The sequence below is a fragment of the Xenopus laevis genome, chromosome 4L (genome assembly GCF_017654675.1).
Source record: "Xenopus laevis strain J_2021 chromosome 4L, Xenopus_laevis_v10.1, whole genome shotgun sequence".
In the NCBI taxonomy this organism is placed as follows: Eukaryota; Metazoa; Chordata; class Amphibia; order Anura; family Pipidae; genus Xenopus; species Xenopus laevis.
In genome coordinates, this window is record NC_054377.1 from 103,775,046 (window position 1) to 103,800,264 (window position 25,219).

At 37.1% G+C, this 25,219-nt stretch overlaps 1 protein-coding gene across 1 annotated transcript in view; it reads right to left on the minus strand.

Annotated features, from left to right (window-relative positions):
- Positions 1-25,219, minus strand: part of LOC108713546 (dynamin-3) — a 162,969-nt gene that overhangs the window by 135,997 nt on the left and 1,753 nt on the right. Inside the window, exons 2-11 of the mRNA XM_041590555.1 lie at positions 21,708-21,781; positions 20,855-21,004; positions 20,151-20,354; positions 16,099-16,197; positions 14,059-14,219; positions 13,438-13,580; positions 12,475-12,610; positions 10,128-10,195; positions 8,506-8,644; positions 2,166-2,252 (exon numbers count right to left, since the gene is read on the minus strand). Coding sequence (XP_041446489.1) covers positions 2,166-2,252; positions 8,506-8,644; positions 10,128-10,195; positions 12,475-12,610; positions 13,438-13,580; positions 14,059-14,219; positions 16,099-16,197; positions 20,151-20,354; positions 20,855-21,004; positions 21,708-21,781 — 1,261 coding nt within the window. The remainder of the gene's footprint in view (positions 1-2,165; positions 2,253-8,505; positions 8,645-10,127; positions 10,196-12,474; positions 12,611-13,437; positions 13,581-14,058; positions 14,220-16,098; positions 16,198-20,150; positions 20,355-20,854; positions 21,005-21,707; positions 21,782-25,219) is intronic.

Genomic DNA, 25,219 nt, shown 5'->3' on the forward strand with positions numbered 1-25,219 from the left:
GAGATCAGCAGCAGGACAGCTGCCCACAGCAGCTACATACAGAGCACTGTAGTAGAAGGTAGATTACTAGCCAGCAAAGCTACCTAACCTAAAATGTCCCTCAAATCCCTGCAGAGTTCTGTCCCTACAATACAGAGCAGTATCAAGTAGATTAGTAGCCAGCAAAGTTACTATCAACTGTCCCTCAAATCACTCAACAGCTCTCTCCCTACACTAGCTCTTCCAAGCACACACAGGCAGAATGAAAAAACGCTGCAGGGCTTCAGTTTATATATGGAAGGGGAGTGGTCCAGGGGGTGTGGGGGTGGTCCAGGAGGGAGAGCTTCCTGATTGGCTGCCATGTATCTGCTGGTCTGGGGTGAGAGGTCAAAAATAAGCGCCAGCTAAGGCGAACCCAAATTGGCGAACGTCGCGCGACGTTCGCGAACATTCGGCGGACGCGAACAGTCGATGTTCGCGCGAATTAGTTCGCGGGCGAACAGTCCGCGACATCCCTAGTAAAGGATCGGTTTCAGCTCCCATACATTTAACTGTTTATCTACGTTTAGTTTCAGCCTGTTGTTTTTATCTGTACCTTGAGTGCATTCTCTATGCATTCTCTATATCACACTTAGCCCCACTTAAAAAATAGGCCATGACTTTAAATAAATGACTTTATCATAAGGTTTGCTAGTTTTGTTCCATTACTAGAAAATTCTACTCAGAAATAAAACAAATGCCCTAACTCTACTTAGCTATCTCCCAAATGAACCTAAAAGGGCCCATTTTGAAGAATAATTCTTGTGTTAAACTAGGGATGCACCGAATTCAGTTCGGGATTCGGCCTTTTTCAGCAGGATTCGGATTCGGCCGAATCGTTCTGTCCAGCCGAACCGAATCCGAATCCTAATTTGCATATGCAAATTAGGGGCGGAGAGGGAAATCTCCGACTTTTTGTCACAAAACAAGGAAGTAAAGAATGTTTTTCCCTTCCCACTCCTAATTTGCATATGCATATGCAAATTAGGATTCGATTCTGTTCGGTATTCGGCCGAATCCTTCGTGAAGGATTCGGGTATTATATGAAGGTTCATAGTGGAGGGCTAAACAGTCTAGACATCAGTCAGTATACTAAGACAAATTATTAGGGACATACAGGTATAGGATCCATTACACGGAAACCCATTATCCAAGAGGCTCCAATTATGGAAGGCCATCTCCCATAGACTCTATTTTAATCAAATTAATTTTATTTAATTTAATCAATTTAAATTTAATTAAAATTTTTAAAAACGATTTCCAATTCGGTTTGATTAATGTTTACAAGATCTTTTTGTAGCGTTAAGGTATGAAGATCCAAATTGTGGAAAGATTCCTTCTCCAGAAAACCCCAGGTCCCAAGCATTCTGGATAACAGGTCCCTTACCTGTAAAAAAAATGACAATTAACCGCGACCATGGCTTTTCAGGTGATTGAGTTTTGTTCCTGTGAATTAGAGCTTATTTATAAGAACATTCTAACTGGTTCATGACAATTGCATTGTCATAGCAAAAACAATTGCAGAAAAAGTTGCACATCGCATTTTCCCCTTTATCTGTTTTCCTTTAAACTGAGACTGGTGCAAAATTTAACAAAATTGTTGTAAATTGCAGTAAAAAAAATAATGAACACTGTAAAAGTCATGGTCACAATTATTTTGCTTATTTTGTGGAAAAATTGCAATTGTGATTATTAATGTCTCACCCTTAGCGTTTACTTTTTTTTAAAAAAATATATCTCTACATGCCTCAGGTTTGGAATTTTAAATGCTTTTTGGTCACTAATGTTTATTTAGGCTTAAAACAAGACAGCAGTTTGAAAATCAAAATGAAAAATCATTAGAATAGGAATACAAAATAAAGATATGCAATTAAAAAGAATAACTAACAATACAACTGAGCTCTCACAGATAATCTATTTTGCTGGTTGCCGAGGTCACTGACCCCGGCAACCAGATAACATTTTAGTTGCAGGCTGGAAATAGGCAAAAGAGGAGAGCTAATATTTAAAAAAAATACAGTTTAAATAATAAAGACCAACTGAAAAAAGAAGGTTCATCGATAACATACTATAACTAAATATAAAGGTGAACGTCCCGTTCAATTACCTCTCTTCCTAAGTACAACAGATGAAGTGAAGATACTTACCTGGTCTTTAGTTTTTCCTTCACTCTCTCTTATGTGAAAAGTAACAATTCTTTCTGTTTCCTCACAAAGTCTTGGATAGTTTGAAAGCTAAAATGAAAAATATATGTAAATGTGAAGAGCAATATTTCAAAGGGACAATGTTCGTTTCGGACAGCACTATAGCACAAGCACCAGGCAATATAATGACACAGTTCTATTTGTTTTGGCTCCAAAAGTAGAAAGGAAATTTGCTGATAAATTCTACAATGATTTAATTGTTTCATTGCCACAAGACATAGAATCTATGTTCTATGGATCAAAGGACCTAAGTTCCACAGAACTGTATATTATATGTTGTAGAGCAAAAAAGCTCATCATTACAGAAAGGCTGTCTCTCATAGACTCCATTTTATCCATATAATTTACATTTTTAAAATGATTTCCTTTTTCACTGTAATAATAAAACAGTACCTTGTACTTGGTCCAAACTAAGATATTTAATATTTACATAATTTTCTAGTAGACTTATGGTATGAAGATCCAATTACAGAAAGATCCATGCGGAAAACCCCAGGTCCCATACCTGTATATATATATTTATTCGAACAAAATGGAATGGAGCGGAGTCCCTATTTATTACTTAGTCCACACTGTGGACAAATTACATATAAAACAAAAAAGTCCAGACTTCAGATTTGCTTGAAAACAAGAAAATGTCTTTATTAGAGAAACATGCAACGATTCGAAGCTTCTTCCGGGAGCCCTTGAAACATGCAAAGTTCTCTGATAAAGAAATGTTCTTGTTTTCACGCATATATGAAGTCTGGAATTTTTTGTTTTTTATCTATATATATATATATATATATATATATATATATATGTATATATATATATATATATATATATATATATATATATATATATATAAAGTCCTTGAGTTTTCTCCGCACTCCAAATAGAGGTAAATGACCCAGGTGCTACCCATAAATGAAGTAGAATAAAAATATTTGTAAATGGGTGCACACCAGGAACGTTTAACACCAAGTTACTTAAAACATACTTTATTGTAGAAAATTATAAAAACAGGCCAACGTTTCGGTCTCCTTCTCAGACCATTATCAAGACCCGAAATCCCTTGGGAAAACAGCTTAATATTTATAATTTTCTACAATAAAGTATGTTTTAAGTAACTTGGTGTTAAACGTTCCTGGTGTGCACCCATTTACAAATATATTTATATTTTTATATATATATATATATATATATATATATATAGTCCAAGATGCCAGCACTCTCGAAAAACACAAAATAATATGCCTGGGTGCAGAATCAAGTAAATGTAACACAAACACTGACTGACGTTTCGGCCCCTTGAGGCCTTTCTCAGTAGCTTGTATTAGTAAAAAAGTTTTACTTTTAAGTCCTGAGAGTGCAGACTCTATTCAAAGTTTATATAGTGAATAAAGTACCCCGTCTTGTAAAATATGAGGATATTATAAGTTACAGAGGAGCTACATGACCGAAGGCCAAGTGCTTTTATACAGGTCATGGAACTCCGAGGTAACTTCTAATATCCTCATATTTTACAGCTGAGGGTACTTTATTTATGATAATACACAAGTTTCAGTGAGTCATGTGACAGAAATGACATCAAAACTCACCGTTTATAACTGATGACATCAGAATCAGAACCGTTTATAAGGATATAATATACAAGGTATTCATGGCTTTTGTGTATTATATATATATATATATATATATATATATATATATATATATATATATATATATACTGTAAATATATATATATATATATATATATATATATATATATATATATATATATATATATATATATATATATATATATAGTCGTCAGAAGGAGTCGCACTCACAGGACTTAGTATAAATATAAAGTAAAATTTATTGTGGACTAACGTTTCGGCTGACTCCTCAGCCTTTATCAAAGTACCAACAAAACCACCATCTTAAATACATAGTGTGGCAGGAACCAGGGGGGAAATTTACTAAAGGGCGAAGTGGCTAACACTGGTGAATAATCGCCAGCGTGACGTCATTTCGGCAATTCGCCGATTTACTAACGGTAGCTGGCGTAATTTCGCCAAGGAGATAGACTCTGGTGCAACTTCGCACTCTAACTCCAGGCGAATATTCGGTCTGGCGAAAGAGCTTTACTACGCAAATTCACTAGGTTTTTCATTTTCTGACCGTTACCTCTATCGCCAGACTTGCCTTTGCCACCTTAGACCAAGCAAAGTGCATAAACGCTGGTGTTTTTTCCTGTTTAAAGGGTAATAGACTGAAAAAGATTGTAAATTTTTTTTTGGGGTACCCTCCTTCCCCCCTACATTTGCTAACATATGGCACCTAAACTATACTGTGGGCACATGTGTAGGGCAATTTAACACCTCCATATAATTTTATTAAGGTTCACTGGCCTTGTGTAGTGTAAAGTATTTGCTGCAGCATACACGCCCATTGTACTTTAACTGCACACAAATGCTAATTAGCCAACACTAGTGTAACTTCAAACTGCTGAGCGTAATTTTGCTGGTGTACGGTACCCTGTGCGCAACTTCGGATCTATGTGAATTAGCGTTGTCCAGGCGAATTTACGCCTGGCGAAGTGTTGCGATGTGCACAAAGCCATCGCTGGTGAATTTTTGCCGGTTAGTGATAGCGATAACCCACCAACTATAAATTGACCATTAAAATGTGTTTGGATAGAGGTTGTTCTGCCTTGTTAGCATTGAATGTGGACCAGAGTAGTAATGTTTCATATGCTCATGGAAAGTGGTTCTTTACCCCTGTACACTGATCCACATGGGCACCACGACATGTGTAAAGCATTGGTGCTGGTCCATATCAACTTATACTCTATCTTGTATCTATATCCTGTCTTGTCTCAATGATATCTAAATTCTTTAGTATAGAATCAACAATTGAAGTTGATTCATTAGAAAAAGTGCTGCTAAATATTAGAGATGGGCTCGATTTTGCATTCCCCAAGTTAGTCAAGAGCAAGGACTTCAAACAGCAATGTTTTCACCATTTGTGTTATCTATATCACGCAGAAATAAGAATTACAATGGAGCTGATCCCTGTTATACATTTTGTCAGAGGGACATCTAGTGGTTGAATACGGTGAGTCATCTTTTCACTTTCCATCAAAATCTATACATAAAGTAAGTAATATATCAAAATAATTATTAATTCAAAAGCTAAATTACAATCTTACCTGATTTATCAAAAGAAATATAATAAGAAAGCACCAATGGGAACCCTTACATCTCTGCCATTTGGGTTGGCAGTAGTTACTTATTCCCTATTGCACATAGGAGAACTTGCACTTGAACAGCTAACCGGACAGATACAATGGCACGCAAGTGCAAGGAGCAAGTTTGAGCACTACACTTGCGGCTGTAAATGACCCTTACTATTCCTTAACTGAGCAGTGCCACCAGCATTTTAAAGGGTCAGTAACAACAGAAAATAAAAGTTTTTTAAAAGTGTTTACAAATAATGGCTAATATATGAATTAGCGATGTACCAAATCCAATATTTGGGGACTAGGCCGAATCCCTAATCTTTCATGAAGGATTCAGCCGAATCCTGGACCGATTCAGAACCCTAAATACAATATGTAGAGTATATCAAGTACATCAAGTATATGAACATTTCATTTTATGTTCTGTTTGTATTTTTCTTCTAAAATGCCTAAAATATTAAGTGGTCAATGCATTTCCTATTGCTTAACTGCCCTAAGTATTATGAATATGTTACTGATTTTGCTTGCAGTTTAGCATTGCCTAGAACACATTTGTTTCCCAGGCTGGCAGTGGGGTAACTATAGAGGAAGCAGAGCCCACTTTGAAATTGCAGATGAACATTGATGCGTGTGAAATCGTGGGTTACCCATGAGCTCCTATATAGAGGAAGCAGGCCTCAGGAGTTGGGGGGTGGGAAAGTGATGCAAAGGGACGGATTGGTGAGGAAATGGGAGCGGCAGTGACACAATGCTCAGGGACCAGATTATGCTGCAGTGCTCATGGTGGTTATCGGTGGGTCACGCATGATTTTCTGTATGTTGGGGTGTCATCCGTGACTTTTTGCATGTTGCAGGTGACTAGGGTTGGTACCTGGCCGGTAAAACACCTGCCATGGCCGCGTTGGTATTACAAATTTATAATCAATGTAGCAATATTTAACACTCTTACTTTAAGCCCTTGACCCACTTAAATCACCAATCCACCCCAAACTTACCTTTTTTCTTCCCTGAATGCTGCATAATTCGGCCTCCACCTGTCCATCTCAACATCACTCCAACCCTTTCATCATCAATCTGCCCCTTTCCATCACTTTCTACCCCCCACCCTATGGGTGACATACAGTTTTGAAGTTAAGCCTTTTCAATATTTTAGCACAGAAAGTACCATCATAAATATTTTCTTAGAAGCTTTTTTTAAGAAATCTAAATATATGCATGTTCTTTGCTTATCATTTCAGTTTTTTCTGATTAATAAAGACCTGCCTGGAGCACTTTATCAAGTAGTGAGCATATATCCCTTTGTCTTTTATGAGTGCAGGCTTTATACAGGACACATCCACTCACTGACCTGTAACTCCCTGGTTTACTTTGAGGGTAATGGAAGACAGAACTGCAGGGCACTCCACCTAGGGGCACCGGTTATCCACCCTTGGTATTACCCAGCAGTCTTGTGATTGAGTGTGTTCAATAAAAAGCTTGGATTAGATGAAGATATGGCACTCAATTTTAAAAAGTATAGGCCACCGACTCTTTAACGTATATTGGCATGTTATTAATCTGGCGATGAGAATGTGCTTGAAAGCTGAAGATCAGAATCACTATAATAACATTGGTGCATTAAAACAAGTGGTATGAAAACAAACTCAGTGGGACAGTATTCCCAAACATCCAGGCAAGAAACATTGGCAAGTGCATCAGAAAGCTGATAATCTAAATCTATATATAAATCAATTTATTAGGAGTATTCTTAAATTTAATTTAAATACTATATTATTCAATATCGAGTTCAATTCTAATAGTCATTTGTCCTGCATGACTAGATGTTTTGGAACAGTCAGGGTTTCAATAATGAACCAAAAGCTAAAGAATTTATTTGGTTTGGGCATCATAAGGTCAGATGCATTTTCAAAAACATGAAACATTCCTTTAAAGGGGAAGTTCACCATTAAGTTACTTTTACTATGTTATGGAATGGCCAATTCTTAGCAACTTCTGAATTGGGCTTCATTTTATTTTTTATAGCTTTTGACATATTTGTTTCCTCATAAGTTAAATATATTTTAGCAGGAGGGAGGCAGTTTGGGGAGATTAGACGCCCCGAAGAAGAGGAGATTTGTCACTGGGGGACTAATCTCCCAGTGGCAGTAAGAAACTGTATGAGTGCTAGTATTGGAATGTACCACTAGATGCCACTGTAACTATAGGTATAGAGGTGGAACGTGCCTGTAAATCTTATTTTCTGTTCTGAAATAGCAGTGGGGAGAGAAATTTCAGTAACGAATCTGGAAAAAAAATCTGATCAAGGTATGTTTGTCATTCGACTAACATCTGAGGAGTGTTTCAGTGTTGCCATTTTTACACAGTTTCAGCTCCATTTTTCTCAGGACAGTCCCAATTTTTGACAGCTCAACCCGCAGTCCCAGATTATAACTGAATTGATCTCCTGAACTGAACAGCCAGAAAAAGATACAAAGTTTCTAAAACATAATTGGCATTTTGTCAGATAGCCCAGAATAAGTGGCAGGTGCACTCAGATACTTTGGTAACAATAGAGATATGTTAGAAACATTCATAACCTGCCAAATTTTGTAAAATTAACATGGTAATTAGCGGGTGTGGCCACAAACCAGGCATGGTTGAAAAATTTTCGAGCCTTCTTTCTATTTCCAAAATGTTGGGTTATAACAAAGGATTGGAATGCAGGAAGTGCTGTATAATTGATGGGTTTCTGCACCATTTTATGGAAAGCAGATACATGTGACAATTCAGAAAAGTGCAGACCAGTGTGCAAAGTGCAAAAAAAAGGCCCAAATTTCCTTTTTATTGAATTGCTACAGATCTGCTCTCTCATAACAGTGTTCTAACTACCAGGGGTGAAATCTCACCCTTACACCCCAGTAATACAGCACTGCCTGCATTCAAGAGCAATGTATTCATGTGGGATGGGGAGAGGTACTTAGGAGGTCCCCTTGCCATGCCTGCCCATTGTTTCTGCTTGGCTTTAGTTGCTCTTTGATTATGAATCAAGTATCCAGGCTCTGTTTTAAAAAAAAACTTTTGTTGTTATAATACCTTAGATGTGCACTTCTTGATTGTATTAATTAACTCTTGCATTACTAGGTCCACACACTTCAGAGTTGGCCCCTTCAGTTTCACAATCTGTTTCTTTACTATAGCTTCAAATGCAAGGTCTGGAGTGAACAGTCCAGTTCTGTAATAAAGGAAGAGAATACTCACTGAAGGAAAGCTCATTTGAAAGTGAAATTAGCAAAATTAATTTTATATTGCAACATTAATACTGCCAGTTTACATTTGTGGGAATAATATGTGTTTGCCTTGTTCACAGTTTCACTCCTGGAACCCCCTTTAGAATGTAAGCTCTAGTGGGTAGGATCTGCTAATATTCTGTTTTATAAAGACTTTGTGTTATCATTTGCTCAGCTAAATAAATGTCTGGGTGCTATATCCAGAGAATAAACAATAATGACACCTGTATGATGCTGCAGGACAGACATTTATCTGGGAAGCATTAGCATAAACTCTGCACAGAAAGCCATCAATAAAGGGCTGATTCATTATTTTTCAACATTGAGTTTTTTCTTGAATTATGTTTATTCCCCCCGCAACTATGGACATTTTTTGTCAAGTTTATTTTTTCTAAAGAAAATTAAAAAAAAAAAAATCTCACCACCTAAAACCTACCAAGACATGGGTTTACAAAATGTGGGGGAAAATGCCATTTTTTTATTTACAGCAATCACATAAAAAAGTAATCATGTTCACTTAAAAATAAACTTTTAGTCTGATGTAGAAAGTGATATTCTGAGACCATTTGCAATTGGTTTCCATTTTTTTATTTGTAGTTTTAGAATTTTTAAGCTTCTTGCTCAACTCTTCTGTTTGGTATTTCGGCACCTATCTGGTTGCTAGGGTCTAAATTAACCTAGCTACCAGACATATTTGAATGAGAGACTGGTATATGAATAGGGAGGACCTGAATAAAAAAACAAGTTATAAAAGTAACAATAATAAATAGTTTTTTGGCTGCGGGGTCAGTGACCCCCATTTGAAACCTGAAAGAGTCAGAAGAAGAAGGGAAATAACTATAAAGAATAAAAAATTAAGAACAATTGAAAAGTTGCTAAGAATTGGCCTCTTTACAAAATACTAAAAGTTAAGGTGAACTACTCCTTTAATCAATTAGCATGTGGGGTCTGTTTTCTGGAATTTGGATGTAAAAAAAAATGTAAAAATAAACTGAACAGAATTGTTCGCCACCAATATGGATTCATGTTACCATCAAATAAAAGGTACTGTTTTATTATAAAAAGAAAAAGAAAATAATTAAAAAAACTGAATTGCTTTAACAAAGTACAATACATACATAGCACATAGTTTTTGTACTGATCCCTATGTTCTACTATGGATTTGGTGCAACCCTGCAAACCATAGTAACAAAATAATTATAGTGGAACCCCCATTTTACATGTTTCAGGGGACCAGAAAAAAATTGTGTAAAGTCCAGGAATATGTAATAACAGGGAAATGTATTATGTGTAATATATTGGTGGGCCACATAATATTATGTAAAATGAGGAAAAATTAAACTCAGGGATGTAAAATTATACTGTAGATATAGTAGTACTGAGATAATGCAAAACATCCTTCATAAAAGTAGAAAATGTAGAATTTACCTGACGCCATGGATGTTTTTGATTGCATAACTTATTTCTCTCCGAAGTTCTTTCTCATCAAAAACCATCTAAAGTAAGATAATAAGTCAATATACAGTACAGATTCCCGTGACTATTCTGCAAATGGTGACACTGGTATGTCTTGTAAGGCAAATCTAATAAGTACTAGATAAATAATGCACATTTCTTAAAGGAACAGTAAATGGTTCCCTCTAGGCTCTAGCAAACATGGCTCATTGTGCTCGGCTGTTCAGTTGTATGTTTCCTATCTTTGTACCTTATAATATTAACTCCTTCACTGTCATGTATAGATGTCTAATTTGTGTCTTCTTAAAACCTAGACAGTTTACCTAGCTCAGCATTGTTATCTATCGAACAGCAAACCTAGACCAGACAAGGCAATAATTTTAAAGTTAATGTGTATCACATTAACTTTAAAATGATTGTCTTGTCTGGTCTAAGTTTGCTGTTAGATAGATAGCTTAATGGCCTGAACTGATAGAGTATGATGGACTTAGGTGCTAAACTCCACAGGAGATTTTGTTTGATGGTGTGAGATTGACAAAATTCATCCTACAAGTCAGATGCAGTCACATGGGTCAAAATATAATGGCACTGATACAAAAATCTGATGTATAAACTACATGGTCACAACTGTCGGATGCAAACTCTGCATGATGCATCAAGGTAAAATCTGATGGCATCTGACCGTCTTTGTTTTTTCCCCACTGTCGGATGTAGATGCAGACTACACCATCTGACTTCATCTGATCCGACTTCATTTTAGCTATAGGGAGATCAGATGTTGTATTACATTACTGTGATGTGTAGTTCTACCTTAAAGCAATGGTCATAAATCCAATTAAAGAAAAAAAACTATTGCTCAGTTAAGTCCAGAATAATATACAGTGGTCATGTCCAAGAAAACCCCCAGTCCAAGGGTTATACATCATTTGGTAAAGCACATCAAAAACAAAAAATCGAGAATGACCTACTGTTTAGTGAAAAGGTAGCCCACACATTTTTTTTAAAAGTAAAAAATCTTTATTAGGACATGCATTAGCCTAACGCGTTTCATGCCGAGGTACTCACTTACTCATAGGCCCAGTAAGTGCCCACCTCGGCACTAAAAATGTTAGGCTAATGTATGTCCTAATAAAGATTTTTAACTTTTAGAAAAAATGTTTGGGCTACCTTTTCACTAAACAGTTGGTCATTCTCGATTTTTTTTGGATCACATTGTGTGTTGCGTGGTGTTGAATGGCAACATCAGATAAAATCTGACCCACAAAATCTGATCAAAATCTCCTGTGTAGTTTTACCCGAGGAGTCATGAAGCAGCTACCTATGGTAAACATAGTAGGATTTCATCAAGGCCCTAGCAGTATACATACAGAGAAGTTCTGGTAAAGGAAAATGATCCCATAGCAGAGCACAGTATCGGCTCTTTTAATTACCTTATGAACAGCTTCTTTGAGTGATGCCTAATTTTACCTACCTTTGGTTTCAAGGGGTCTGTCTGCAGAACTTCCTTCAAAATATCCAGACTACATGGCTGGTTTGTGGTGCAGAGTACATAAATATGCTCTATTCTGTATCCATAGAGATTACAATTTGCATATAATTTACCATGGTCATTCGGTTCAAATTTGTTGCACCCAGTGTACATAGTAGCAGCTATTGTGAAAATTTGCATATATCCCAATCCACCTTTGTCAGATTGTCAATTCTATAGTTTATTAGTGCCCAGATTATTTTATGCGGCCGAAAAGTGTACAAATGGAAGACTAACAGCTGCATGCCCACATTGATACTCATGCACTTTGCATGAGCTTTACAGCAACTTGCAAATGTGCAATCTTGTAGTGGTCACAAAGTGAAATATTTTTCCAAAAAAATGAACCTTATTAGTCTATTCAATTAATTAATTGCATCATCAATCCCATCCGTTTGGTTCAGGAAACTTGTAGTTAACAATGCTTCTAATCTAATATGTTTGTCTTGTGATTTCATGTTGCAATGTGGCTGTAGCTAGTTGCCTTGGAAAATATATGTGTGTGGGTTATTTGGGGGTGGGGAAGATGCGTGTACATTTGTATTTGTGATGAAGGTCAAGCAACTTGCAAAAATGTTATGTCAAACAAAAAATTTGATTATTTCATAAGTACTGTACAATGAGGAAACCATTTAGCTTCTTAATCATTTTCCAGTATTCACCTTATTTGTTAGAGACTGCTGCCGTAAATTTGCATTTACTCTCTTTATCTCTCTTACTCTAGAATGCGGAGATGGAATGTTATAGTATTGTAAGTTCAGTTTAAAGCAGTAGTGAGATGCCTCTGCTTACCTTCACAAGTTCAAATGGAAAACGTTCATGAAAAATACGGTTAATTTTAGCACCGCCTGAAAGTTCCATGGTGTCCACTTGATCGCCTGACCCTGCAATCCTCTTCTCAAAATCCACTGCAAAATGTTGGACCATGCTAAGAGAACGAGACAAAAAGGGTAATTTATGAACACCGAGTGCAAAGTGCAATTTTTGGACATGTAAGGCTGGCCATACACGCGCAGATTAAAGATGCCAATATTGGTCCTTTAGACCAATTTGGCACCTTATCTGCACATGTAGCAGGCATTCCTACGGGTCTCCCCGATCCATATCAGCTCAAAAATTTGTCATAAATTGAGCGTGCAGGCTTGGTTTTTTTGGTGATCCCGTCCCGTCTGTGCCCATTTCCTTTATTGTAATCCGATCATTTGGCCCTAGGGCTGAACGATCAGATTAACCCGATATCACTCACTCTGCCTTTGATTGGCATATCGGGTTAAGATCAGTTTGTTTGGCGACCTTGCCAAACGAGTGGATCTGATCGTGTATGGCCACCTTAACACCATGTTTTATAACCACAATGCAGCGTTACTTTCCCATAATTCCAGTTTATTTATGGCCGGATGGGGAGTTGCACCTGCCACAACTGCACGTGTGTGTGTGTTCACAAATCGGATGCCAATTGTGGCTAATGTTTTCAGAGTGGGAATTGTGTCACCTCTGACTCACAACATTAAACAGCATTAGCATTTGATACTTCTGCAGAATCTATTAATGCAACCCACTGTGGGAACCCTGAAGTAACCACCATGTTCAGTAGCTCCAGGATTCCCCAGCATCAGCAGGCACATTTGTTCTCAATTCAGTAGAAGAGGCACAACAGAGGCAATGGCACTTAATACCAGCATCGGACTGGAGGGTAGGAGGCCCTCTATAATAAACATGCAGGAAGTTATAAATACAGCAAGAGAGCTTACTTACTGCAGCAATGCCTTAGTCTTCCTTGATGGATCGTCTTGGTTAAAGCTTTTGTAAACCTCAACATCATGTTGTAGTAACAGAAGCTGGTCTTGGAGTTGGCTTCTCAAATCAGGCAGGGTTTCTCGAATGTGGTTAGTCAACTGCTGTAAGACAAACAAGATAACCAAATATGACTGATATATGGAAATAAACAAATGCCAATTTTTATATTAATTGACCTATTGCTCTATTGTATTTAGGCCGCTGACACATGTGGTGATTTTAGAAACTTTGCCTGTTGCATTGTTTTAGTTAAAAACATCACAAAATGCCTCAGATCTCCCCACGTGCTATTGATCTTTAACTCATATCAGTTAATCAATATGTCTGTAAAGGTTCTCATTCATCCAGGTCATGGTATATTTATAGTAATAAGGGAAAAAAAAAATACATCTAGTTGATTTGACTTATTACTATAGATATCAGTTAATCAACTCACTTTATAAAAAAAAACAAAAAAATACAACTATTACACCCCCTGCATTCTAGTCATGTAAGAGTTGTGCATTAATGTCCTTTGTGATTCAAGTTACAAAAATTAAACTGAGTTGGGAACTGAAAGTTTCCATTTCTTCCTAATACCTGATTTAGCATCTTTTGAAGGTGTGATGTTCCCATTCGGTCTGTCATGTGTCTGTAAGCTGGATGGGTTGTGAAGAACATTTTTTCAGCCTGCAGTGCAGCAATAATATTCTTTTTCCCATCTATATCTTTCTGGCTTCTGTTTACAACACCAACATAGCCTAGAATGGAGGTAATTGAAGAATTCATTATATAAGTATAGAACATAATTATTTAATCAAAAAGCATAATTATGTACATAACCTAACGGTCTGAATGACTTAGACTATTTGTTCAAGAGACAATTACTAATTTAGAGTTTACTTACTGGGAAAGTTTCCATCTAGACAGGAACCCATGGCAACCAATCAAATGCTTGCTTTCATTGTTCTAACTGCAGCTGACTTAAAAGGCTGATTAATGGTTAATATGGGCTATTCCGTTTGTTGCAAGATTTAAGCAGGCACATACTGAAGACCCACAAATAAGTCATAGTGCCTATGCTTAAAGCATGAAACGAGAAGGTTTTCACATACCTAATATGTTTCTTACTCCACCTGATTTGTGGGTCTTTAGTGTGTGCCTACACACCACAACGTCTCTTCAAACTGAAAGGCTCAGGCCTGAGCAGCTGGGCCACGTGTTACACCAGGGAAGATATATATATATATATATATATATGTATGGGACCTGTTATCCAGAATGCTGGGGCTTCCGGATAAGGAAATAATTTGAATCTTCATCACCTTAAGTCTACTAGATAATCTCAATAGGCTGATTTTGCTTCTAATAAGGATTATCTCTTAGTTTGGATCAAGTACAAGGTATTGTTTTATTATTACAAAAATGTAGATTATTTCGATAAAATGGAGTCTGTGGGAGCCAGCCTTTCCATAATTTGGAGCTTTCTAGATAACAGATCCCATACCTATATTGCTAACATTTTAAATGCCACACAGATTAAGTACACCATCAGGATTGACAATAATTTTCTCTCTCTTTGTGTGCAAATATTGGCTGCAGTGTTCTCTGGGGATCTCTTTATTTGTTTCATGTACAAACTTACCATTAGTCAAACAAGCATTTTTAAGGACTATACCTAGGATGGAATAAGTAAAAGTTTCTTGTGGTAAAGTCTAAAACCCCACTGATTTAAAAAGCTGAAAGGATCATTCAATAACTTTATTTTCATTTTTTAAACAGCTCAATCAGAATTTTTGATCTAGAGCAAAATCTGAAATGTATCCTTCCTTTCAATATGTATTTTGCAGTGGTGTATGCTCCTTGGCACAGTTCTCATGCGTGACACATAAATCTGTTAATTCTGTAACAAACACATCATTATCCATGTAGTCACAAACACACACATGAAAACACCATAATACACTTAGGGGCCCATTCATTAAGTTCGAGTGAAGGAATAGAAGAAAAAATACTTCGAATTTGGAGTGTTTTTTTGGCTACTTCGACTAGCGAATGGGCTACTTCGACCTTCGAATCAAACGTTTCGAACTAAAAATCGTTCGACTATTCGACCATTCAATAGTTGAAGTACTGTCTCTTTAAGAAAAAACTTCGACCCCCTAGTTCGCCACCTAAAAGCTACCGAAGTCAATGTTAGCCTATGTGGAAGGTCCACATTGGCTTAGCTATCTTTTTTTGGTCGAAGGATAATCCTTCGATCGATGGATTAAAATCCTTCGAATCGTTCGATTCGAAGGATTTAACCGTTCGATCGAACGATTATTCCTTCGATCGATCAAACTATTTGCCCAAAATCCTTCGACTTCGATATTCGAAGTCGAAGGATTTTAATTCCCCAGTCGAGTATCGAGGGTTAATTAACCCTCGATATTAGACCCTTGATACATTTGCCCCTTACTGTATACTAATTCCATCCAAGGTATAGTGCGAGCTACCAGGTCTAAAGATTAGAGTCTAACATTGACAAAAAATATAGAGCAGCTAATTCATCATCATCTTCATCATCAAAGATGTATACTAAGCAATGGAAACACCCCAGAATATGTTATTACCAATCACATTAATAAGGAATTATACCTCTGCGAAGGGGAAGCAACTTGTTCTCCAATATTTCTCGTGCATTGGTTCCTTCATCCATAAGATCCAGTTTAGTGATCACACCAATGGTTCTAAGACCTACAGAAGAAGTATATTTCAAATGAAGTCACTGAATAGTTCTTTATAGTAAACGTTAAGGGAGAATGATTCTCAAGTAGCCCTGTGCTTTATTATAAACTGAGGGTTGGAACAGACTACACCAGACTCTGCTGGTAGCATTTAAAAATGGAGTCAGAGGAAATGAACAATGGCAACTGTGCTCTTAAAAGACCTGTAAAATATAATGTTCATCATAAGTGCAATAGAGTTTTCAGTTCTTTTTAATACAAAAAAAGTAATTTATTTTTCAATAATAGATTAATATTGCACTCCTCCATACTCAGTGTAAGAGAACAAGGGAATGTTTTAGCCCCCTTAGTGCAATGGTTTTAAATGATGCCTACAGAGCAAACTTGTACACCTCTCTTCTAATTAATGTATATTACATGAGGCAGAGAGAAATGTAACTAGATATGAGTGGACTGCTTCCCATACCCTGTTTTTTCCCCTTTCTTGATTATTTAAATGTGTTCAACTGTCAAGGAATCTATTAAGTTTACTAGTATAAAATAGATAGCACTCCATTAAAGGGCACCTGTTTGGTAAAATGTTATCCCCAACCAAAGGTGCAGGCTCATAAAGCCCGCATTCCGGTTGGGGATAACAGTAGTTTTTTTGGTCTTTTTTTAAATGCCCGGGCGTCAGCGATGCGCTACCTGCACTGGGAGGGAGCTCCTGGTGCGAGCAGCCATGTCTGGTTACTCGCATGCGCATAATTAAAATGTGCCACAAATTGCTCATTATGCGCATGCGCGTGACACAACATGGCTGCTCGCACCGGGAGCTCCCTCCCAGTGCAGGTAGCGTAGTGCTGGAAGGGGGGGCTTTTTTTCGGTTCATTTGTTTTCAGATCACCAGAAATAAAGACTTTTTTTATTCAATTGCTTTCCATTTTATATTTTCTTACCACTTTTCAATTTTTTTTTTTTGAAGTTTAAAGTTTTAATGTTCGTGTCTCTGGTGTTTCAGTCTGACAGCTCAGTAATTCAGGTGCAAATTCTGAACTGTTACAATTTGCTACATTAGTTGATACATTTCTCAGTAGCATATGTGGAATATTAGCAACTATTGTATCAATTATAATTATATCTGCCTTTAAAGGACCAGTAACATCAATTTCTTTTTTTTAAAAAAAAATCATTAGTATACTAACGAAAAAAAAAAAAGACAAATTCAACTTTAAAATCGCAAAGCCTTTATAAAGAAATACATCACCGAAACTCCACTTCCGCTCCTCTTCAGAAAATGCGACAGGGCGTCGATCCATCGTGTGGTGCTCGATTTCTCCTCCCTGGCTATCTCCTATTAGGAAGGCAGGGAGGAGAAATTGAGCGCCGGATGATGGATCGCCCAAGCACGTTTTCGGTAAGTTATTTCTTAAAAGGTTAGTTTGTCTTGGTGTTTTTTTTTCAATGTATACTAACAAATTGTTTTAATTTTTTTTTGATGTTACTGGTCCTTTAATGAATCTCAGAGATACTGCTCAGCAAGGAAAAGATAAGAAATGTATCAAACAGTTTACAGACCCCCCCCCCAATAGCTGTGTCAGAAAGACATAAGAAAGTGTAAAATGAAACTTTAAACTTCAATATTTTAAAAATGGACACACAGAATATTGCAAATAATTGAAAATTTTTTTTATTTCTGCTAAACTATCTAAAATCGACTGAACTGAAAAAAAAGTGTTTGAAAATGAACAAAGCCTCCACTTCTATTTCCCAATATTCTGGGAATTATATGGCAATAGGGACTTATTGCATTAACTTTCAGAAGCCTATGCAAACCTAGAGCAAAAAGCTGACTATGAAAGGAAATCCTTAACTGTGATCTCTGTGATCTCTGTGATCTCTCTTACCTAACTTAGGTAAGTCTAAATAAATAAATCCCCATAACAATGGAATTTGCTCAACATCACCATGCTCCCCTATCAAGTAAGGCTTTATAAGATTTTAATACTATTGTGAATCCCTGCTACATTGGTCTCCTTCATGGATATCCCTTCTAGAGTGCAAAAAATATATTTTAAAAGGGGAAGTCACAAATTCTGTGTATGAACATACTCCTAAAATAAAGTGAAAAAAATTACATCCTAGGGAAATCTTAACAGCCCATTGGCTTAACAATCATATCTGATAGGAAACAGAATAAAGCTGTTATTACACTGTTTGCGTAAGCATTGAACAATTCACAGAGTGGTTTAACAGTAAACCAGTTGCCCACCATGCTACTGTTTAAACTCCAGTGCTAACAAACATAGTATTGAATATCGCTGTATGAATTAATCGAACTAGCCTGCAAAAGATCATTTTCCCACATCCATTTCACTTTAGTTCAAGATTACAGTGTATTAATATAAATGCCATCTCTGAGTCATCAGTGAGACAGAGGGAAAGGAAGACAAAGTAACACTTGTTCATTATTAAATGCTTATTAATTTAATTCTTAATTCATTGGACGCCACCATGTTATTACTCTAGTTTCAGTAACTGCCATTAAAGGAGAAGGAAAGCTACGGAGGTATTTTATTGCCAATAGATAAGCTGCAATAGTGCAAGCTAGAATGTTATATTTATTCTGTAGAATGTTTTACCATACCTGAGTAAAAAGCTCTAGAAACTCTCTGTTTGTTTAGAATAGGAGCTGCAATATTAACATGGTGTGACATCACTTCCTGCCTGAGTCTCTCCCTGCTCTGGGCTCAGATTACAGTAGAGAAGGGAAGAGGAGCAAACTGAGCATGCTCTTGCCCAGGGCAAGGAGGTTTAAGCTGAAAACAGGAAGTCTGATACAGAAGCCCATGTGTACACAATAGAAGGAAAGAAATGCAGTGTTTCTTTTGACAGGGGACTCAGAGCAACATTACTTTTGGGGTTTACTGGTATATTTATATGGACCTTTCTGATAAGGCTTACGTAGTTTTAACCTTTCCTTCTCCTTTAAGGCGTCAGTTTACTGCAAATGCAGAGAATAAAAAACAGATTAGTTCAGTTATTAAGACAAAGTGAGAAATAATGCAGCAGGGCTTATTCAACATACACCAAGCTATTGCTGGGACTAATTACATGTAATTGTACCACAAATATGTCAAATCTAAAGCAAAATGATTGTTCTGTATGCCATTTATTAGCTTCCATCATAAATCCATAATAAATGGAAGTGATAAAAATTATTTTTTTTTCGCCAAGTTTCCGTGTTTAGAGTCTTTGGGGTTAATGTAATAAAAGGTATCAAGTTTGCCCAGAAGCAGTAACCCCTAGCAACCAACCAGCTTGTAGCATTTACTGGTGACCTGTTTAAAAAGCAAACATCTTATTGGCTTCTATGGCTTACTGATCCTGGGCAAACTCATTGCCTTTTTTTACATATAGGAGTTTTATGCAAATATCAGACAAAGGTCAAGGCTGGCAGTTATCAGAATAGTGTGAGAGTAGAATGTAGAGTACGACAGGAACCAGAAAATTAAGCAGTTAAACAAATTACAATTGACCCAGGATCTTACAATGTAAGTCTTATACTTGGGCATGGAACACAAGTGCTTGGTGTCCTTATTAATGTTTAGATGAGCAGGTGTGTGTGACAGCTTGCAACTGGTCTTGATTGTTTCGTGCTTTTTATATTCGCTAGCTGCAGCATTCTAGTTTGGCATTTAAACTCCATCTCTATTCCATTGCCACTTACTATAAACATTATTAAAAACATCTTTAAAGCCTAGGAATAAATCTTCTCAAAATGGCTCAAACCCATAAAGAAAAGAAAAAAAAAAACAGTTGCAATCTCAAAAAATTACTAGTTACAGGATACTAAATCTTCATCTTAAGGTGAACCCCCCCTTTCTTGAAAAACACTCAAATATTATAATAGCAATCCTGCCCTTAATTTTGATCAATAAGGAATTATTGCTTTTGTTTTACACAATATAAAATGCATATTACCTTGAGGATCTACTTCTTTGGCGAGTTTGAGAGCATCAGAATTTGCAAGGTCTGTATTGGCAGGAGTCACAGCAAGAATAAGACAATTTTCTCTGCTGATGAACTGCAGGATCATATCTCTGATTTGTATCTCGATGTCTGCTGGCTGGTCACCCACTGGAACTTTTGTGACTCCCGGTAAATCAACAAGGGACAGATTCAACACTGAATAAAATATGTTTAAAATATCAACGCCATAAGTTGCCATTAAACAACGATGATATAATAAGTTGTCAAATATATAGTGAATAATGAAACCCCCCATTGTAAAATAAAAGGATATTATAAATCACTAAGGAGTTCCATGACCATATAACACAACAAGGCCGAAGGCCTTTTAGTTTCAGAGTGAGTCATGTGACAGAAATTACACCATTTATAAGGATATCATTTACAGAATATTAATGGCTCTTAGGCTTCCTATCCACAATGGTGTTGCAGAAGAGTGTGAGACTTAAAGAACCCCTAAGTGAGTTTTACAACCTTCCCCAAAATTAATGGATACAGCCAGTGGGAATTTTTTTTTTCTAAGACTGGCTAAAAAAACATCAAGTTAAAGAGATTTAGCTATGGCTAATCAGAAATATTTTCAAAAGTGTTAGTCATTGTGCATCTTACAGAAAAATAAATTTTATATTTAGTTTCCCTTTATTAACCCCACATACCATGTGGTGAATAAATCCTCAAACTGATGGGAATGGCAGAAATTCCTTTATTTAAACCCGTAGCTCTTTCTGTTTCTTCTTCAATTTCCTGGCGCACCTCATTGAAATCTAAAAATCGAGTTCCTTTGCAATGCAGGAACTCAGCATATTCTGTAGAATATAATATATTTGTATAGTTTATACCATAACGTGACAAGGATATTATAGATACAGTACATATCTTGTTTAAAATAAGTATGAAATAGAAGATGAAATGGGATAGTATGTTGTACACATCTATATTTGTACAGGAGATAAACCAATTTCAGGATCTGGATCCAGATTTCTCCCAATCCAAACACTTTTATAGGCATACAGATTCAGCTGAATCAAATTTTAAACCTTTAAAGGGTTGTTCACCTTTAAATTATTTTTAGTATGATGTAGAGTGTGCTATCCTGAGAAACCTGCAAGCCAGCCCCATGGCTACAGAGGGTCTCAGAGGGAGAAGAGACCCCAAGGATTGCTATTATGGGTAAAAATAATTTCATGTGGATGGGGAGATTGCAGGTAGCATTGCCAAGTTTATACATAGTATGGAGACCGTCCAACATTTCTCTATTGCTGGGGGTATTGCTGTGACTCTCCCCCCCCCCCCCCAAAGAAGTGTAACAACCACTACTTAGAGGCTTGGCTTCATAGCAGCAACTGTTTTATGCCAAGTGAATTGGGTACTTAAGCCGTTATTAATTAATGGACAAAGACACAAAATATACGGAAAAACGTGGTCCAGGTGCAATTTGCTAAAGTGAACCCTTATTAGTGCCTATACATATACATAATTGTATTGTACAACTTAAAGAGAATCTTTTACCTGTGCTGGCAGTGATAAGCTGCAGTACAAGGGGACGTCGTGTAACGATACCCGATCCTCGTGGTAGAAAATCCCTAAAGTTTAAAGAGAGATTTTCTTGTAAAGGTCACCAGATTACAGGAATAACAACCCATTACAATAAAGATAATTGGGGTTGGATTTGATTGTGGGATGATTGGGGGGATTCAAAATAGGCCATGGCATTTCTAGTACAGAGGCTCAAACAGCCCCCCTAAGAGTGAATGGGAATTTGCCAAAACTCACAGATTGCCAGTCTGGACATGGTAAGGTACTCCTATTCTGATCATCACCCAATAACTGGGAACTCAAGAGCCTGACAGCTATATAAATCTCCTCTTCTGTCCCCATTGCAGAAGCCACCAGAATCCCGGACGTTTGAAACTTTCTAACAAATCAACGACTCAAGTCAATAAAACACTCTCTCTTTTTTTATTTTGTTGTGTGTTTGTTTGAAATAATGAAATCGTCCTTTAAGATTAAGAGATAACTTTTGATTGCTTACATACTGATTGCATTGTTTTTTTACTGCTGGAACTCCTCCTGACTGTGCCCCCGCATGACTATGGGGCTACATGATATTCGTAGGGTTCTTTTTGTGCAGCCAAGCATGTTACCTACCATTACTCTGCCTAATTTTTATTTCTGCCTAAACCAATAGGTTTTACTGGCTTGCTTATTACTGTGGCCTGCAACATTTGCCTTTTATGTATCCACATTGTAAGTTAAAAGGTTATCATTTGTGCATTTGACATTTGTTTAAATCTCCCGCATGGCCAACTCAGTCCCCTGAGGCAAAAAAGTTTTGACAGTTGGGTGGTGTGGGCCATGGCTGGCTTTGGGGCACACAGAAATCCAACCCCACTCCTGCAGATATGGAAACTTTACCATCTAAACCAGATATATCAGACTACAGTAATGCTGGGAGCTGAAATTATAGAACATAAAACTGTGCTCAGACTGCACAATCACTGGAAAAGAAATTATACAAACATTTGCAAATCATTTTAAATGGTTGTATGATACATTTAATAACTACTTTTGCTACTGCATTTACTACTAGTGGGTCTTTTTCACCCATTTTGAGGTTTCCAATTTTTGGCAACCCTTGGACTAAGGTTCTTTGTGATGAGACCGCATGGTAATATATTTTTTGTAACGGTTATTTACTAAACTTCAAAAAAAAATTTTGGCAAAACTTCAATTTTTTTGTGGAAAAAAACCTTGACTTTTCGGGATTTATTATACCCCGATACTGCAAAAAGATAGAATCTGAAAATCCGCCATCTCAGACCTGTTGCGGGCCTGTTTAAGTCAATGGGAGAGCCACCTATAACAAAAACTCAAAAAAATCAAACAATTTAGGAAAATAGCCTGAAAAAATTGTACGATTTGAGTTTTGGCTACATTTTATCAAGTTTTTAATTTAATAATTAAATAGCGGTTTTTTTTAAATAAATAAGCTAAAATCGGGCATGGGAGTTTATTTGTGGGTTTTTTTTATAAAATATGAGATAAATTTGGATATTAGTAAATAACCCCCTATATGTATACTTACTCCTTAGGAGCAGACATACATGACATTTTTGTTTATTTAAATCGTAATCCTCTTCTGTACCAGCCCTTTAACTGTGAAGATTTGTGCCTCTAAAATGCCCCCAGTTGTTCCCCTTATGGATAAAAAAATGACATGGTACCTTAGAAATCACTGCATTCTGCTTAATAAATAATAGTCGGCTCTGTAGCACCAGCCTCTGTGACAGATACTTTCTGCTGTTGAAATTGATTTCTGATGACCACTAAGCCTAGTTTCTCAGCAGCTGCTCAGATAACACTGAGCATGTGCAGCACCACTGACTCTCATACGTTAGATTAGACCAGGAGTGTCCAAACTTTTGGCTTCTCTGGGCCACATTGGAAGAAGAAAAATGTTCTGGGGCCACACTCGAAATACACACAAAGGCTAACTTTTGATTTATTTTATTGTAAAAGTAAAAGAAAAGAGGGTATCATAAACCTAGTGAGATTTTTGACATCGTGTTTGATGTATCAATATCTGGTTGAATGGAAGTAGTTGCAATTCTCAGTGAATTCTCAAGGTGCTCATCAGATAATTTGGTTCTCATTTAACTCTTAGTGTGTTCATTCTTGAAAAAACGTTGCTCACAAATGTAGGCGCCGCATATATACCTAGCATAGCGGGCGATGCCGCTGAAGAATGCTTACCTGCCTTTGTAAGTAACTGAACGCTCACTTGTTAACTGCTTTTCCTGTTCTAGGAACAGGGGTGCTTCGCCAATGAGGCTTTCGCCTCAGGTGGCAGCGCCCCACTAGGTACCAGGGGCAGCAAAAATGCTGCTCCTGGTACTTTAAGAGCGAATTTCCAGGAGGGGGGGTTAGCAGCAACTGCTGCTGCCTCAGGCGGCGGAGGGGCCAGGATCGCCCCTGTCTAGGAAGCCACACACCGCACACCCCATGTAAAATCTTAAGCAAAAATGCACACAATTAGCAACCGCGTACATACACTCTCTGTGCGTGACATTGCAACATGACGTTTCCTGGATTAGCGGAAGTTCAAGCTGGGACACATTCATATCCATCCAAGGAGCATGAGGGCCGCAGGTTGGACACCTCTGGGTTAGACTATAAATATCCAAGAGGGGAGCTGCTGTGGAGATCTTTGAAGGCCTGGATCATTAGTTATGACTACTGCACTTCTGGACCAGTGCCATATGTTCTGTTTATATGATACATTTCAAGCCATTCTCTGTTTTAGGTTTTAGTTCTGCTTTTTGGCATTCCAGACCTCGTTAAATGTAGCTTTATTCCTTAAAAGACCCTTGCAATAAGGTTCTCTAAAACATATACAATTTATTAGGAGAGGTGGAAGTTCCAATTGACTCATACATATAACTCTCTTCCCAAAGGATCTAACTCGTCATATATGTGGGGGGTGCTCTCTCAAAAATGACCCAGTCTGTTGCCATTGCTTGTATCACACAGTGGTTGGCTTTTGTACCTGTACATGCTATTTCCAGAGGATACACTGTTAGCATTTATTATTTTTGTTTCCTGGGAAGTTATATTTTGCTAGTTAAGTACCACGTAAAAAAAAAACAAAATCGTATTTTTGTGCAGAGATGAATGCTTTAATGGTACATTTTATAAAGTTAGACCACAGCTTGGCACACGTTTGCTGATGAACTGTGTACTACACACTTCCACCTTATACATCAGGACAGCAAACCCAGAGGGTTGTATACTGTATCACTGGGTGTATACTACTACTCTGGTAATGGATTTCTATGCATCCTTAGGTTGGCCATAAAAACTGATTCCAAAGACAAGCAGAGGATTCCTTACTTTTTTCCCAATTTTGTCTCCCTGTCAATACTTGTTTAATCTCCTCTTAATTCTCCCTTTTTATATATATATTGGGAAAGTGCAATGGAAATACCACAATTTGAATGTTAAAATGTAATTTAATTTTGCTG